The sequence below is a fragment of the Borostomias antarcticus genome (genome assembly GCF_949987555.1).
Source record: "Borostomias antarcticus genome assembly, chromosome: 19".
NCBI lineage: Eukaryota > Metazoa > Chordata > Actinopteri > Stomiiformes > Stomiidae > Borostomias > Borostomias antarcticus.
Window position 1 is genome coordinate 9,404,426 of NC_140252.1, and position 18,474 is coordinate 9,422,899.

The 18,474-nt window shown below is 48.9% G+C and overlaps 1 protein-coding gene across 1 annotated transcript in view; it reads left to right on the plus strand.

Annotated features, from left to right (window-relative positions):
- The window catches only part of tulp4a (TUB like protein 4a), a 40,760-nt gene that overhangs the window by 4,969 nt on the left and 17,317 nt on the right, over positions 1 to 18,474 (plus strand). Inside the window, exons 2-4 of the mRNA XM_084453796.1 lie at positions 16,012 to 16,140; positions 16,531 to 16,692; positions 17,259 to 17,439. Of these exons, the coding sequence (XP_084309922.1) occupies positions 16,012 to 16,140; positions 16,531 to 16,692; positions 17,259 to 17,439 (472 nt within the window). The remainder of the gene's footprint in view (positions 1 to 16,011; positions 16,141 to 16,530; positions 16,693 to 17,258; positions 17,440 to 18,474) is intronic.

The following is an 18,474-nucleotide window of genomic DNA, read 5'->3' on the forward strand; positions in this document are numbered from 1 at the left end:
GTGGTGTGTGTGTGACCCTGCGCTGTGTGATGGTGCCAAAGGCCAAATGTGCTTAGTAGCAGCTTTACCATGCTAATCTACTCCTGGAGAGGACCTGTTACATAACACACACATGCATACAGTACACACACCTACACCTGGGTGTGTGTGTGTATGTACAGTATGTATGTGTGTATTGTATATGTGTGTGTGTGAGAGAGAGAGAGAGAAAGAAACTGTGCATCATCTATTAAGTGAGATTGTTGTATTATGTTCATTACATTACATTACATTACATTACAGTCATTTAGCAGACGCTTTTATCCAAAGCGACTAACAATAATTGCATTTAACGTAGGAAGAGCCAATGTACTACTACTTGCCAGAACTCACAAGTGCATCTTCTTTCTAAAACAAACAAGTGACTAAGAGCATAATCTAGTGCTGAAGCAAAGTGCAAGAATCACAATCTAAAGTACAGTGCAATATAATATAATAAGTGCTTAGGTGGGAGGATTGTTGTAGTACTTCTTGAAGAGATGAGTTTTGAGCCTGCGACGAAAGATGGGCAGCGACTCTGCTGTCCTGACATCAGTGGGCAGCTCATTCCACCACTGCGGGGCCAGGACAGAGAAGAGCCGTGACCGTGTCGATCGACCGCAGGAGCCTCGGAGTGACGGGGCAACCAGTCGCCCTGAGGTAGCAGAGCGTAGTGGTCGGGAGGGGATGTAGGGTTTGACCATGGCCTGGAGGTAGGAGGGGGCTGTTCCTTTCATTGCCCTGTAGGTTAGCGCCAGAGTTTTAAACTGGATGCGAGCCGCTACAGGGAGCCAGTGTAGGGAACGGAGAAGGGAAGTTGTGTGGGAGAACTTGGGGTGGTTGAACACCAGGCGAGCAGCAGCTTTCTGGACAAGTTCCAGAGGTTTAATGGCTGACGCCGGTGCCCCCGCGAGGAGGGAGTTGCAGTAGTCCAGGCGGGAGATGACCAGGGCCTGGATGAGTACCTGCGCCGTTTCATTAGTGAGGAAAGGGCGAATCCTCCTGATGTTGTAGAGCATGAATCTGCAGGAACGTGTGACGGATGTGACATGTGAGGAAAATGACAGTTGGTCATCCAGGGTCACACCCAGATTCCTCGCAGTCCGAGTCGGGGTCACCACTGTGTCTTCAATGGTGATGGCCAGGTCCCGGTGCGGACAGCCCTTCCCCGGGAGGAACAACAGCTCAGTCTTGTCCAGATTGAGCTTGAGGTGATGTGTCATCATCCACTCCGAAATGTCAGCCAAGCACCCAGCTATGCGTGTCTCCACTTCTGTATCAGAAGGGGGAAATGACAGAACCAGTTGGGTGTCATCAGCATAGCAGTGATAGGAGAAGCCATGCGAGCGAATGACAGAGCCCATGTTCATGTTTTTATTTCCTGTCAATGTCTTTTGTATTGCAATATGCATGAAAGGTGCATCATCAATAATACAGTTGATGATGAGAGAGAGGGAAAGAGAGACAGAGAGAGATAGAGAGATCTTCATCATGCTGAGTCTCTCTTCCCACGGTATCTCTTGAGTAGCTGCTCTGCCCCCTCCGGCAGCGACAGCACCCCACACCACCCCGCCTCCAGGCCCGGCAGCGACAGCAGCTCCTAGCACAGCGCTTTTCTCTAATTGAGTTCCGGGTCTGATTTAATGTCCCATCAGACGCTGAGATGGAGGAGGGGTGTGGGGGGGAAATGTATCATTCTCTCTCTCTCTCTCTCTCTCTCTCTCTCTCTCTCTCTCTCTTTCTCTCTCGCATTGGCTCACACTACGTCTCTCTCTCGACTGTCCAGTCCGCGCTCCCCAGGACGCTGGCTGTCTCCCTCCTCTCCTTTTCTGAGCGGATTCACAGAGTCCTTAAGGTTCTCATTACAAAGGAGGTCCCAGACCCAGAGTGGGCTGCTTCCTCAGTCTGAGCTCCAGATCACACTGTGCCTCTGTGGTCCAAACCACCGCCGGCATGTCAACCTTTGTGTCGTCTCCGAGCGCTATTGTATTGTCTGAGTGAAAAATCCTGGTATATTATTGACCTAGCTGCTGAATGCAGAGTTATATAGGCCAAAACAAAAACGCAAAAGGGCTTGACTGTCTCACTAGCAATACCTGTAGGGTTTATGATGAGTGGATGAGGTCTTGCGTATTTTCATACTTTTGTTTTTGGTGGAGTTGCTTTGTTTTGCACCCGTAGTAATAATCTGACTGCAAACCTGAAGGAGGTAAATTAATGTGCAGGTGTTCACTTGCTCCTAAAGCCTCATGTTTCCTTCCTCTACAGACCTTTACTGTCCAGACTGTTCTAGAATACCCTTTGATGTGTGTGAACCAAGCCACCAGGATTCGAAATCTAAAGTGAAGGCCTATTGAACCGCGCCATCTTGGCTAGATTTGTAGTCTTTTGGCTATTTCCGGTGACTTTTGTACTTGCGCAGTTGAGCTTTTCTGTCCGACGCGCGTCCACGAAAAAGTTCACGTTTATGTGAAATGTAGACGCACGTTCCCGGCTCGCTCGGCTCTCCCCTCTTTGATTTAGCAATGAAAACCGGCTTGAATATTAACCTGTTTTTGTCAAATATATCCATTGGAGAAATTATTTTTTCATCCAGGCATCTTAGTTTTAACAGGTTAAATATAACTGAACATGTTTTGTTTGCTAGTAGATGGTATTCATTCCGTTCGCGATAACGTTATTGCAGCCAGGCTAAATTCCTCCAGGGAGCCAGTGACCGGTGAGTTGAAGAGCTTCACTCCCCGCCAGCAGGAGCTTTGGCCGCTGCTACCGCATCTCGGATAACCCGCTGAGTTCGTGGCTGCTATTTCACATTCGCCCTTGATCAATCCCAATACCGATCCATGGTAATAATGAATCAATCGTTCAGATCAGATCGGCAGTGCTGCATGCATGTTACAACATCATTGTTAGCTTTATTAACATAGCCATAGCCTACATTTATCTCTCTAACGTTAGGCTATCCATCTAACACCAGTCGGCCATTCGATAGCTAGAAGCGGTCAACGCCAACGTTGACTGAAAACACCCAAACTCAGTGTATCGTTTCATCTTTATGCCTACACATCAACTCCTTTCCATTGTATGTGAATAAATTACTGTTATTCTAAAAATATCCCATTTCTGTCCATTCCTGGAAAAGGCTAATAATTGCTGTCAAATGATCACTCCAGTTTATCACCGTATCCCACTACCATTTCAACTATGCACAAGAGGTTGTCTTGTGGTCATTTTCATTAAAAAATGATTAGCCTGATCAGTTTGTTGTATGTATTAAGCCCTTTTTGAGCGGTGTGCTTTGACTACTCTCCTTTTTTGTGGTCATTTTCATTAACACATTTGATTAAACATCCGCACTGGCCTATGAACGGCTAAAGATTCCCCAGGCAGAGCTGGTTGATGCTGCTAGGGAAAGGGATGTCTGGGGCCCCCTGCTGGAACTGCTGCCTCCGCGACCCGACCCCGGATAAGCGGATGACGATGGATGGTATTAAAAGACTTTAGCCGGGACCCCGTTGATGTTAGAATGTTAGAAGGCTACCTTTATTTGTGGTACTTGAACTTGTGTCTGCGTTTCTGGCTTGCCATCATGGATGTATAGTTCATAGGCTATGTTTATCGGATGAGATGCAGTTGTCCGGGCAGGTCAGCTAATGTGATTTACGAATGGAAATACATGCTTGGGAATAATTAAACATTTCAAACTTCCTCTGTTAAGGTGGTGCTGGGGACAGCGCAGACGGCCTGCATGGCAGTAAATTATCAAAAATGAGGCAAAATCTATCTATGAAAATAACCTCAGATTGAAACATATTTTGTGGTGAATAAGGCGATATAGGCTTAATGTGTATTTATACGGAGATAAGATTCGATTGATCAAGGGCGAATGTGAAATAGCAGCCACGAACTCAGCGGGTTATCCGAGATGCGGTAGCCGCGGCCAAAGCTCCTGCTGGCGGGGAGTGAAGCTCTTCAACTCGCCGGTCACTGGCTCCCTGGAGGAATTCAGCCTGGCTGCAATAACGTTATCGCGAACGGAATGAATACCATCTACTAGCAAACAAAACATGTTCAGTTATATTTAACCTGTTAAAACTAAGATGCCTGGATGAAAAAATAATTTCTCCAATGGATATATTTGACAAAAACAGGTTAATATGCAAGCCGGTTTTCATTGCTAAATCAAAGCGGGGAGAGCCGATAGAGCCGGGAACGTGCGTCTACATTTCACATAAAGGTGAACTTTTTCGTGGACGCGCGTCGGACAGAAAAGCTCAACTGCGCAAGTACAAAAGTCACCGGAAATAGTCAAATGACTACAAATTTGCCAAGATGGCGCGGTTCAATAGGGCTTCATTGTTGATAGCGGTCAGAGAATGGAGTGGCTGTATCCAGTTCTATTAATACATCCATGGTGTGAACCAACCCTGCCGATTCCTCCTCCTCTCCCCCTCCTGCTGAAACACTCTGCTCTGCCCTGGTGACCTCAGCTGCTGTCGACCACTGCGACCTTGACCGCCCCTGACTGCACGCTCAGCTCTGCCTGCTCTCAGACCCTGCCCTTCTCCAGCTCTGCCTGCTCTCAGACCCCGCCCTTCTCCAGCTCTGCCTGCTCTCAGACCCCGCCCTTCTCCAGCTCTGCGCCAAAAAAACTGCCCCTGGTTTGATTTGGCCCCTGTGCGACTGTGTGTCCTCCAGGCCCCTGAGTACCAGCCAGGGGTCAGGGCCTCTCTCACTGCCACGGGATCACGGCGGGCCTTGGTCTGGAGCCGTCCAGAGGGGCGGAGTTAAGGGGATTAAAGCGTCTATGTCACTCTCCCGCCACGAGGCAGCACAGGGGATGGGGGGAGGAGTCAGAGAAACGATTTGGGGTTTGGAAGGGATCGTGTGCGTGTGTGCGTGTGCGCGCATGTCTATCCAAGGGCAAGCATGTTTACAGTCGTTTTGCAATTCATCAGTGGTGAAGCAGTGCCTGTGCAGATAAAACTTTATCCTGCTCTTGTCCAAATTAAATCTGGTATTTCCCAGATGTCATTAATGTTTTGATTACATATCTGGTTCTGTGAATGCAACCGTCATAACGGTCCTGCACATTCAGTGTCTGTCGCAGGCTAGCCCTTTGAAAGTCTTATGGTTATCATATATGGAAGTTTTTTGGTGTCTTTATTCAAATGGCAATGCATTTTTCAATTGGCAATTCAATATTCTATTTCGTCATGCAATTTGAAACTGCAAATTGGGATTGCATTTTCTTTTTCAACTTCTGCGTGCATTATTTCATTCAAAATCGTGTGATGTGTAATTCCATTTTCATGTACCAGTTATGTATGGAAGTTTGAAATGCAATAATGGATTGCATTATCATTATCACGGAAGGTTTTTGGCCTCTTTATTCAATTGACAATTCAATATTCTATTTTGTCATGCAATTTGAAAATGCTAGTTGGGATTGCATTTTAATTTTCCACTTCTACATGCATTCTTTCACTCAATATTGAAAATCATAATGCATTTGTGATTTGCATTTCAATTTTCATGCACATTCGCTGAAAATAACAAAAGCCATTTGACATTTCATTTTCAAAGTAATGCCACGCTTTGTTGGTGTCAAAATTCAAATCGAAATGCAATTGCATTTTCATTATCATGTTCTACCAGCCTGTAGAACTTTTTTTTTTTTTCACTGTTTTGTGTTATGCTTAGTGCTGTAGTGTGTGTGTGTGTGTGTGTGTGTGTGGGGTGAGTCATGCCCCCTGTGTGCTTCCTGTTTGCCCAGCAGGCTGATCCTGTCTGTCTCCATGTGACATCTTATCCTCTAAATCACCGCGTCACAGCGTGGCGCTCAGCTGTGCCCCGCGGGCCGCCCGGCTCACTCTAATCCACACACACACACACACACACACTCACACATGCACACACACTCACCCACCCACACACACAAAATATACTCCTACAGTACAGACAAACACATAGGGGTTTACTCACCTCTGTAGCAAAAGAGGCCAGGTGTGGTGCGTGTGTGTGCCTGCTATGGATGGTGCGTGCGTGCTTAATGTGTGTTTGTGTGCGTCTTTGTTTGAGGTCACTGCCTCTCTTGTCTATAAAGTAGTATGAACAATACCCCCCCCCCCCCCCCCTCCGTAAACCTGTTTGGTCAGGGAGGGACCTCAGACACAGCAGCGGTTCAGCCCACAATAAAGTGCTGGTTCTACCAGCCCAACTGGACCCGCTTTTTCCCTCCTGCTTCGTCAACAAATGACAGCGGGAAGTGAAGGGAAGTGAAAGGCAGTATATTCAACGGCGCTAAACAGACGACAACGCTGCGGTTTGGCTTCCCTCTGGACCAACCCGCCAGCCTTCCACGGCGCGGTCAGCGTCTAACGCTCCTCTATTTCGCCTCCAAACCCGCTGTGCTCACGCCCCTCTCGTCCGGCTGGGGAGGCATGGCCGGCCGTCGTAGCCCGGAGGCGTTGTAGCCCCCCCCCCCCCCATTGTCTGTGGTGCCTGTAGAGGGCGGACAGGGCCTATAGACCTGCGCCTGGATTTATGGCTGTGGCAGTGGGTGGCGGATCAGCGTAAATCTGGCGGACGGGACACCTTATTGCCCAGGGGTTGAGAGAGAGAGAGAGAGGGAGAGAAAGGAAGAGAGAGGGAGAGAGAGAGAGAAAGGAAGAGAGAGGGAGAGAGAGAGAAAGGAAGAGAGAGACAGAGAGAGAAAGGAAGAGAGAGAGAGAGAAAGGAAGAGAGAGAGAGAGAAAGGAAGAGAGAGAGGGAGAGAAAGGAAGAGAGAGAGAGAAAGAGAGGGAGAGAGAGAGAAAGGAAGAGAGAGAGAGAGAGAGAAAGGAAGAGAGAGGGAGAGAGAAAGAAAGAGAGAGAGGCGGGGCTGAGGCTGGGGCTGTTGTTGTAGAGACTCACCTTTGTGTCCCAGGGAGCTGGATGGCTATTAGAGCACAGGGCTGTCCATGATGCATGAGGGAATCATCTGTGTGTGTGTGTGTGTGTGTGTGTGCGTGCGTGTGTGCGTGCGTGTGCGCGTGTGTGTGCGTGCGTGTGTGCGTGCGTATCCTTCTTCGAAACCCTCCAGAGACTAATGTAATCCAGTGCCCTGTCCAATTTCCTACAGCACGCACTGGCTAGGGCCTGAGGCCGTGACCCCAGAACAGGTGACATCATGCAGCCTCCAGCCTTTTCCCCGGGTCCAAGTGTGTCCACTCAACGTGCGTCTTCTGAAGGTCGCTGCTGCGCACGATGGATAAGACACGCACGGAGAGAGGGAGAGAGAGAGAGAGGAACAGAGAGCATGATAGAGAGAGAGAGGAACAGAGCATGATAGAGAGGGAGAGACAGGGGGAGAGAGAGAGGTACAGAGAGCATGATAGAGAGAGAGAGAGACAGAGAGAGCGGGCTAATCCACAGCTGAGCCCATAGGGGAGCTGATCTGATGAACGTGCAGTCAGTGTAAGCCACTGTAAAGCCTGTTGTGTGTGTGTGTGTGTGTGTGTGTGTGTGTGTGTGTGTGTGTGTGTGTGTGCTCCACGTGCTGGCAGAGAGGAGAGCTGCTACCATGCTGGGATCAGTGCACCTGTGGGAATTGGCCAAGTCACGCCTCACACTCCAGACAGGGCAAGCGAGAGCGACGACAGATGCGGCCTTGTCCACCCTCTCTCTCCTGGACACACACACATAGACACACACACACACACACACACACATATATATATAAGTATGAACTATACACCAAATACCTGGCATGGCACCCAGTCTGGTCACTCACTTTGCAGTGTAGTGCAGTGCGGCCTGAGGGGAGGCCTGAGGTCACTGATGCACCCAAGCAGAGAGTCCTGTGGCGGGATGTCATTCATACGAGGGTGAACGGGTACTTGTGATGTCATTCATACGAGGGTGAACGGGTACTTGTGATGTCATTCATACGAGGGTGAACGGGTACTTGTGATGTCATTCATACGAGGGTGAACCGGTACTTGTGATGTCATTCATACGAGGGTGAACGGGTACTTGTGATGTCATTCAAACGAGGGTGAACGGGTACTTGTGATGTCATTCATACGAGGGTGAACGGGTACTTGTGATGTCATTCATACGAGGGTGAACGGGTACTTGTGATGTCATTCATACGAGGGTGAACGGGTACTTGTGATGTCATTCATTCGAGGGTGAACGGGTACTTGTGATGTCATTCATACGAGGGTGAACGGGTACTTGTGATGTCATTCATACGAGGGTGAACGGGTACTTGTGATGTCATTCATACGAGGGTGAACGGGTACTTGTGATGTCATTCATACGAGGGTGAACGGGTACTTGTGATGTCATTCATACGAGGGTGAACGGGTACTTGTGATGTCATTCATTCGAGGGTGAACGGGTACTTGTGATGTCATTCATACGAGGGTGAACGGGTACTTGTGATGTCATTCATTCGAGGGTGAACGGGTACTTGTGATGTCATTCATACGAGGGTGAACGGGTACTTGTGATTTCTCAGATTGTTCCTGACTTTGCCATTCGGTAATCTTGGAAAAACATTCTTTTCCCGTTGTCATTTGCGTTCTCTCATGACTACTACCGTCAGCTGAGAGATATCATCCAGCGACCTGCCTCTCTGGTAGAACCTCCTTCCTCCTCATCCTCTTCACCACTTCCTGGTCCTAAGCCTCGCTCGTCCACTTCAGACGTCACCAAACGTCTCCTGGCTCCGGGACTTCTGGGATCTGTAGGCGAACACTATCAGTTTTCTGGGGCGTGGCTCTCTGAGACGGTCCTTCCTACCAGAGCCCCTCGGACCGCGCGTTCACGGCCAGGTCTTCCATCAGAGCCCCTCGGACCGCGCGTTCACGGCCAGGTCTTTCATCAGAGCCCCTCGGACCGCGCGTTCACGGCCAGGTCTTTCATCAGAGCCCCTCGGACCGCGCGTTCACGGCCAGGTCTTTCATCGGGCTTCTGAGAGCAGCTTCTGACCACAGGCCCGTGTGGGAGATATGCGAGGCCCTTCTGCACTATGCATGCACGTCTCTTTTTACACATGGCAGTGAGATTTTTTCGCTTAATCACAAGCACCCACCCCCTGAGATGGCTCCCCCCCCCCCCCTCCCCCTCCCGGGATGGCTCTAAGTCACGAAAGCGCAGTGTTTCCAGTGATGTCTTGGTTACCTCAGGCAAGTTAATTTAGCGCATCACCGTGCACTAACAGCAGCCAAAACGAGAGGCCTTCTAAAGCCCCCCCCCCCCCCCTCCCCTAGTGGCGGCCGTGCCAACCAGGGAAGCACCGCGTTCCCCATGAAGAACCTCGTCCAGCACGACTCAGGGAAACACCAGGTCTGGAGCAACGTGGGGTTCATTACGTAAGCTAGATAGTGTTTCCTACACAAAATACGACTATTATTATTTGAAGCAAGGCGTGTGACCATAGACTGTGGGAATAGAATTGTGAGTCATGAAACTGCCGTACGATAAAATGACAGTATCACACCAGGCCGTATTTTAACAGGGTTTATGATATCCCTCATGACAACCCTGATGACTAGGGATATTTCAGGCCCAGTCGTGGATTGCTGAGGGGAAAGGGAAGCTTGTTGCGCGGTGGCAGCTGTCTCTGTCTCCCCAACAGGAACAAGGCAGGTGTGAACACTTGTTTAGAAAGGAGATGCACTTGTGAGTTCCGCCGAGTAGCACTATAAGGACTACCTACGTTAGATGCAGTCACTGTAATGTGCTGTCAAGTCTGTCAAGTGTTTGAGGGAAAACGAGCCTTGTGGCTCAGTCGATCCTCCTGGACTGGTCGCTAGGGGTGGGGGAGGATGAGAGCGTGGGGGCGCGGCTGGGGCTGTTGTTGTAGAGACTTAACTTTGTGTCCCAGGGATCTGGATGGATAGATATTAGAGCACAGGGCTGTCCATGATGCATGAGGGAATCGTGTGTCTGTCTGTCTGTGCACAAGGCTGTCCATGATGCATGAGGGAATCGTGTGTCTGTCTGTCTGTCTGTCTGTCTGTGTGTGTGTGTGTGTGTGTGTGTGTGTGTGTGTGTGTGTGTGTGTGTGTGTGTGTGTGTGTGTGTGTGTGTGTGTGTGTGTGTGTGTGTGTGTGTGTGTGTGTGTGTGTGTGTGTGTGTGTGTGTGTGTGTGTGTGTGTGTGTGTGTGTGTGTGTGTGTGTGTGTGTGTTCCTTGAAACCACCCAGAGACTATTAATGTAACCCAGTGCCCTCTCCAATTTCCTGCAGCATGCACTGGCTAGTGCCTAAGATCGTGACTCCAGAACCCCCCAAAAAATGTATTCTTGGATGCATCGCGATTTTCTCTTTAACAATGCATCGCTGAATGCGGAAAGCTCATGATAGGAAATAATAAAACCAGGCCAAGTCCAGCCTGGCTTATGTGCGTGGCTGGCTTGTTTCTGTTCAGGACTGGTAGGACAGAAGCTAGTCGTGCATCTGAAATAGCTGTGAATTGAAATTACATGAAATAATGTCTGATAAATAAAGATGGGTCTTGTCACCTGGACACATCAGTTCCAATGCTTCCAATGCTAATCCAGCACAATAAGAGCGGGATAGCCAGTTAGCTCATGAGCTCACAACAACTAGCAGCAGCTTCCATAACATTAATGGTAGCGGTCAGTGGCTAAAGCAGTTACACTGATGATTCCTATAACGTTAGCTATGTTGCTGCAATTGATTCAACTTCTGTTTCTGGACAGAGGGGTAAGGGATAAAAACATTGGAGTGAAAGGATGAATGTGTGGAGGTTTGGGGTATAGTCCCATAAAGTCATCTCCACTGGGTTTTGAACCCCCGTCTCCCGGGTGGGAGTCAAATGCTCTCACCACTACTCTACTTGTGCAGTGGAGATCGGTGGGTTGAGATGGTGACCTACTTTATTTTGGTGTGCTGGTGTAGCAAAGACAAAAATTACTTTCTCCAGTTCACTATTATAAAGTATTATTTTTAACCATAATGGTTTATTTCTTGATAGTGAGTTATTTATCCAAAATCCTGCGTTTTGTTTTGTTATTCTACATTCCTACTTTTATTTTGAAATGAACACTTCTTTTGCCATCTCGCCGCAATGTAATCCCGGCCTCGCGTAATTTTTGGTCAGTGCTTTTCTGATCATGGAGGAGGTGAGTCACGTTGTGTGCTGCGGTTAGAGATGAGTGAAGTTCGAATGATTGTAGAATGATTTATCTGTATGGAGAGGATGTGAGGGGCCATTGGGGTTTTATTTTGCTGGTGAGACGTATTGGATGCAATGTTTTTGTTGTTTTGGCCGAGTTTGACTGAGTTCGCATGTTGAAAGTCGTTGCTAGCTAGCTAAATCTGGCGCTCTTTTCCTACTGCACGTAGGTCTGTTTGAGTGTGACAGCGATGTGAGTGACGCCCAGCTGTCTTGTATGCTGCCACATTACAGGTAGTGTGATTGTCTAGAATGTTTGCTGCAGTAGGCTTTTCGTTTTCACTGATTAGTGATGACCTACTTGTTAACAGTTCTATATAGTATATTGATTAGTATTGTTAAATGCTTTGTGTATTATGCATGTTTGTTTCATCTGATTCTTGTATTAAGGCCGTTCCAGACGGGGAGTGATATTCCGCCTGCGTTCTCGCTCGGATCAGCGGGGGACGCACGCGTCCTGCGCGCAGCGGGGAAAGCTGACTACAATTCAGCTCTTGTCGCGGACGGGCGTGTGCACGAAACGAGCACGCGCGCGACAATTTCACGGGGTGGCGCCCGCTTGCCGCTCCGCCCCAGATTGTCCGCGGCTCCCAAATTGTCCGCTCGCCTTTCTCATTGAAAATGAATTACAATGGGCGGATATCGCTCCTCGTCTGAAACGGCCTTTAGTCAGGTCAGTGCTTTTCTGATCATGGAGGAGGTCTGTTTGAGTGTGACAGCGATGTGAGTGACGCCCAGCTGTCTTGTATGCTGCCACATTACAGATGCAGAGACCTGAATAAAAAAGTAAGTCAAGCAGTGACCAGTGTCCTGTTTTACGCACCAGAACACAACGCTGCCGGTTCATTCCGGTTACACTGGGACTACTGCCTCTAGTGGTGCCAACAGAGAAATGCAGGTCAACATTGACCAAGGGGGGGAGGGAGGGAGGGAGTTATAACCTGACAAACGCTATCCGAGCTGGGCTGGCTTACAGCCACGCACATAAAAGGCCTGCACTGTACGTATCTACTGAACGTAGATTCCTTGCGGTTTGATGGTGAAGGTTTTTTGTTGTTGTTGAGTTACATAACGGATGTAAAACAAACAGTGGCATCATGTTTACGCTTCTACGAGGTTAAAGAGAAAAGGGACCTGGACAAGAGCCACACAAAGTTGTGTCGAGCTAAAATGAAACACTTTGGGAACACAACAAACATGAGACACCATATTTCACCCGGGGCTGAGCCTGGAGGACAAGCTCGCAAAAACGTTTATGCATCAAGATGCATTGATAACCATTTTATATCTCTTGGGAAATATATTTTAAAAATCAATCAGACCAACCTGGTTGAATGAAAGAACCAAACATGCTGTGTAGAGGTTAGAAAGGACTGGGTGTGAGACAGAGGTGGGTTATTCTGAGAGAGAGAGAGAGAGAGAGAGCTCAGGCCTGGATTACACTACTGCGCTTTCTGGCGTTTTCCCCCCAAAAGACCTACATTTGCGCCTAGCAATTACACTACTGTGGCTGAAACAAAGCTCCAACCCGGAGGCGGATCGATAAGGCAGGAGCTACGTTTTGGCGCTCGAAATCTGGAGCTGCGTAATTGGCAGATCCAGAGGGTTTGAAAAAAACTATAGGAATATAACTATAGACCTACACTGTAACGCTGTGTTCAGTTCACATTATCGCTTGTGAATAAATATTAGGGTGTGGGAATGTTTTTAGGAATATGCCAACTGTGTGTTCATGTCCCACATGCTGTCATTCTGTATCAAGAGATGAAGAGGCCTACAGTATATTAGCCTATTTTAAACCTCACAGCAGATATGGACAAACATGATTTAGGATAACTTATCTTCAAACAGAGATGTCTGTTTTTGCAAAAGAACCCCTCAAATAGGCTATGTTGTCAGTTTAAACGGGAATAATAGTCTGAAATCAGATCTGTGATCGTTGAACAAGGAATCGGTTTGTTCGTGTGTGAGTCATGAAAATAGGAATTGGGTACGGAGTTTGGATTACTGGAAAAGATGAAAGGAGGAATTTTAGGAAGATCCGTGGTGAACTGAGAACGGCATGCCTATAGGCCTATCTCTCTCTCTCTCTCTCTCTCTGAAGCGAGAACGGCAGGCCTATAGGCTTATGGAACGGCAGGCCTATAGGCTTATGAAACGCCGCGCTCCAGGACCAAGTTGGGTGAATGGAGGGCTTTGTTCTCTTGGTAAAAATTGATTGCGCTCTAAAAACAAGAAAGAATACAAGAAAAATGCAGCAACACGAAGTAGATGAGATGGTCTTTGGGAAGCAAAGGGAACTGTTTAAATGAATTCCAATATACCTGGCTGAGTTCATGGTTTACAACCATTCATCGCTTACAACATAAATACCAAAATAAATAAATAAATATATAAAAGGTGAACAGTAGAAGCCAAATCATATAATATTGTTATCACAGCAGCGCAGATTGAGATTAGCCTACAATTAGAGATTGGAATAAGTAGGCTATCTTTTTGGATTCAAGATTATTTTCAAAGCAGGGAATACGCCCCAGACATGGAACACAAACGGGATGGACATTTATTTGCTGGTGACTTTTGGCGTTGGTTGGATGGCTGCATTTTAAACTCACAACATTCTTACCAGCATTGGCGATTTTATAGGGGGGGCAGGGGGGGCAAGTGCCCCCCCTGATTGGACAGCCCAACTCTGCTCAGATTCTTAAAAAAACAACATTTCTTTTTATTTATTTTTTACTAATTAACACAATTATTAAATACATAATTGTGGTTTGTACCAGTTTGTGTTAGATCATCATTAATTTTAAAAGTGTATTTATTACTTAAACTAGGCTACCTTTAAATATATATATATATTCATAATCCACTAATGGCACAACTCGTCCGTCGAAAAAAATGAGATCTGACTGTACTGCTCAGTGCTCAACAAGCTACAACTAGCCAACCTGCTCATAATGGCAAAAAGAGCTATAAAAACAATTTACCACTTCTTCATGAAATAAAATAAAATCTGGCAATGCTAATGAAGAAGCTACCACTCGAAATGACACCGCAGCAGGTGCAATCGAATGCAGAAGTGCTCCAGAGGCTATCGGAGCTAGCACTAGCACTAGCACTAACACTAGCACTAGCACTAGCACTAACACTAACACTAACACTAACACTAACACTAACACCAGCACTAGCACCAGCACTAGCACTATCACTATCACTATCACTAGCACCAGCACTAACACTAACACTAGCACTAGCACTAGCACTAGCACCAGCACCAGCACTAGCACCAGCACCAACACTAACACTAACACTAACACTAGCACTAGCACTAGCAACATCACCATCGGCGAGGAAGCTAGCACCAGCAGACAGTGTCAGTTTGATGTTGGGTATGGCCTAGTGCTCGGTCATAAAGTCATATTAACATGCTCGTGGTGTCTAGATGGAGTTTGATGCGTTGTACATATTGAATTGTCATACGGATTTCTTATTAGCATACTGTTCACAACTGGTATTCTTTGTAAATAGATGGGACGAGACGGCAGAACAGTTTTTTTTTTTTTTTTCTCACGTCAAAATGTTGCCCCCCCTACTCTCAGAGGGTAAAATCGCCTATGCTTACCAGCCAAGAAAATTACACCCTTGATTGCTGTAGCTCAAACTTGTAAATCACCAGTTTGATATGCTCTTTAATGGTGGTGCGATATGCGCTTTCGGGCGTGTTAGTGAGATAAGACATCTGAACAGATCTTTATGTACAATTTTCACGTGTAGTCGTGAATCGTTTTGCCCGTTGGAAAACGTAGCCATGGATGTCCGCGCTAGTGTAATCCAGGCCTCAGAGGTGGCGGCCGTATCTCAGGCTCCAGGGTTTTCCACAGTGACCTGGGGGTCAGTACAGTAGACCCATACAGGTGGGAGTCACTGCTGCCACAGGAAGCCGCCATTTTGTGACCTCTCTTGTATTTTCTCTCTCTCTCTCTCTCTCTCTCTCTCTCTCTTTGTATGCCCTTTGTCTCCTACTACTCTATCCTGTGGCTGAATCTAGTCATCTCCCTCTCTTACTCATGCTGTCTTTCTCTTTCGGTCTCTCTCTCTCCGTCGCTCCGTCTCTCTCTTTCTCTGCGTGGTAGCGTGTGCATGTGTGTAGCCAATCAGCCCCACCCCCCGTCACCCCCCCACCCACCCCCTCCGTTGGGGAAGCATAATAATCACCTTGAGAGGTTTTTGAACAGTTCCAAAGACACACACACACATACACTCTGACGTTCTCTACCTTGATGTAGTTTTGAGTGGTGCAGCAGCTGCCTGATGACAGCGAGGTGGGGGTGGAGAGGAGGGAGGAGAGAAGCTCATTATCTTTACACTCTCAGGATATTAGCACCTCATCTGCGGCACTTTTGAAACGAGGCTAACCCACTTTCTGATTGGTCCGTTTCAGGCTCTAAATCTGGCTCCTCACTAACTGAGCTGACTTGTTCCTGTCCTTTTTGTTTGTTCTTTTATGTGTGTGTGTGTGTGTGTGTGTCTATGTATGTGTGTGTGTGCGTGCGTGCGTGTATGTCTGTGTGTGTGTGTGCGTGCGTGTGTGTGTGTGTGTAAGTGTGCATGCGTGCGTGTCTGTGCGCCTGTGTGTGTGCGTGTATGTCTGTGTGCGTGTGTGTGTGCGTGTATATCTGTGTGCGTGTGTGTGTATGTATGTCTGTGTGCATGTGTGTGTGCGTGTATATCTGTGTGCGTGTGTGTGTGTGAATGTATGTCTGTGTGCGTGCGTGCGTGCGTGTGTGTGTGTGTGTCCCAGGTGGTGCTGGTGCGATGGAACGAGCCCTTCCAGAAGCTGGCCACCTGCGACACGGACGGAGGGATCTTTGTGTGGATCCAGTATGAGAGCCGCTGGTCAGTGGAGCTGGTCAACGACCGCGGGGCTCAGGTGACCAACCAGCGCCACGGAGAACTTCCTGATGACTGGATATACTGGACCACATTACTAATGACTGGATATACTGGACCACAGCTGTGACTGGTTTGACATTAGGGGCAGAGTTGTCATCCGGACTGAGCTTTCACTGTTTTCAGTCTGAGGTCGTAATGTTGACTCTCCCCTTTGAGGACTGTCAACCTGCCCTTGTACCAGTAGCTGACATCTACTTCCTCTCTCTCTCTCTCTCTCTCTCTCTCTTTCTCTCTCTCCCTTTATCCCTCTCTCCCTCTCTCCCTTTCTCCCTTTCTCCCTCTCTCTCCATTTCTCTCTCTCTCTCTCTCCCCCTCTCTCTCTCTCTCCCTCTCTCTCTCTCTCCCTCCTCTCCTCCCCCTTTCTCAGGTGAGTGACTTCACCTGGTCCCACGATGGCACCCAGGCCCTGATCTCGTACCGTGACGGCTTCGTGCTGGTGGGCTCCGTCAGCGGCCAGAGACACTGGTCGTCCGAGATCAACCTGGAGAGCCAGATCACCTGCGGCATCTGGACCCCCGATGACCAGCAGGTAGGCCGCCGGACGCCACGTCGGTCCCGCGACCCGGCAGCTTCCGAGGGCCACCACCGGTCCGTCGGGGGATGCTGGACAGCGACACCGTTGACCGCTCAGGCCGGGCGGAAACGCGGCGGCCATTTTGTCCCAGAGTGCTCGCGCGCACGCGTAGGTCACCGAATGAAGTTTGGAGACGCGCTGTCTGACTGCGCAGCTCCGCTAGACTCCGCGAGAAAACCACGCCCCTTCGGGGGGAAGTCTGTCGTCGTTTGACGAGAGCGACAGTCGGATTCAGCCCGCTCATTGTTTCAGCGTTGTGTTGGTTTTGCCGGGGTGGAGGTTTTGTCTGGCAGTGTGACCCGTCAGCCCAGGGGTGTCACCCCGCTAGCTGCCTGTCCATCAATTTGAATTCCCTCTCTCTTGTTTTCATTAGTATCAGTTCAGCTCCTGTATTCTCAGCGCAGGAACAGAAGAGTTTTTAAGCGGAGCGGGCGCTTCTATACTTGACGCGTGTCCGTCGGTGCGTGCGGCCGTTCGGTTTCCGTTTATGGAGCTCACCTTGTCCCGCGCGCCCCCCGCAGGTGTTGTTCGGTACTGCGGACGGCCAGGTGATCGTGATGGACTGCCACGGCCGCATGCTGGCCCACATCCTGCTGCACGAGTCGGATGGCATCGTCAGCATGTCCTGGAATTACCCCAGCTTCCTGGTGGACGACAGCGCGGAGAGCGACACCGACACCGATGACTACGCCCCTCCGCAAGGTAACCATCCCTCACACACACGCACATGCACACACACACACACACACGCACACACACACACGCACACACACACGCACACACACACACGCACACACACACACACACGCACACACACACACACAGTATTCCCAGTCCCAACAGCCTCCAATGACTAGGCCCTCCAGCAAGGTGAAATCCACCCCCTGCTTAGTATAGGCCTAGAAGCATCATACTTTTAATATCTGACCCTACCCCTTAATCGTTTTATAATCTGTGAGGGCAGGCGTACTATGGAACGATGATTTAATCTGTGGCGGAGTGAAGGTTTTAATCTGTAATAGATGATGGTTGGGTAAAGCATCCCAGAGAAGAGCTCAATCCAACTCTTCCGCCTGTCCGTAGTCGTGTGCAGATGACAGCAGATATGTACAGCTCTCTGTCCTCTCCCCCCCTCCCCTCTCTCTCTCTCTCTCTCTCTCTCTCTCCCCCTCTCTCTTCCTCTCTCCCTCCCTCTCTCCCTCCCTCTCTCTTTTTCTCCCCATCCCCCCATCTCTCTCTTTCTCCCTCCCTCTCTCTCTCCCTCTTCCTCTCTCTCTCCCTCCCTCTCTCTCTTTCTCCCATCCCCCCCCCTCTCTCTCTTTCTCCCTCCCTCTCTCTCTCCCTGGGTCCTCTCTCTCTCCCTCTCTCTCTCTCTTTTTCCATCTCTCTTTCTCCATCTCTCTCTCTCTCTCTGTCTCTCTCTCTCTCTCTCCTTCTCCCTGAGTGACCTGCTTGGTTGTTCTGCTGCAGGAAGAGAGCGAGGTGTGTTTGTGTTGAGGAAAGGGTCCTCGTCATCAGGACGTTCTGAACCGAGGAAGGACTCGGGTGCTTACGGACAAGTGCACCGGAGACGCCCGAGCTTTCCGGTCCAGAACAACCCGTTCTCCAGCGTTCTCACCCTCCCCTCACCCGCTACCGAGACGTCCTGGGTCCTAGGACCACGAAGAGACGCCTAGAGAGAAGAGACGCCTAGAGAGAAGAGACACCTACAGAGAAGAGACACCTAGAGAGAAGAGA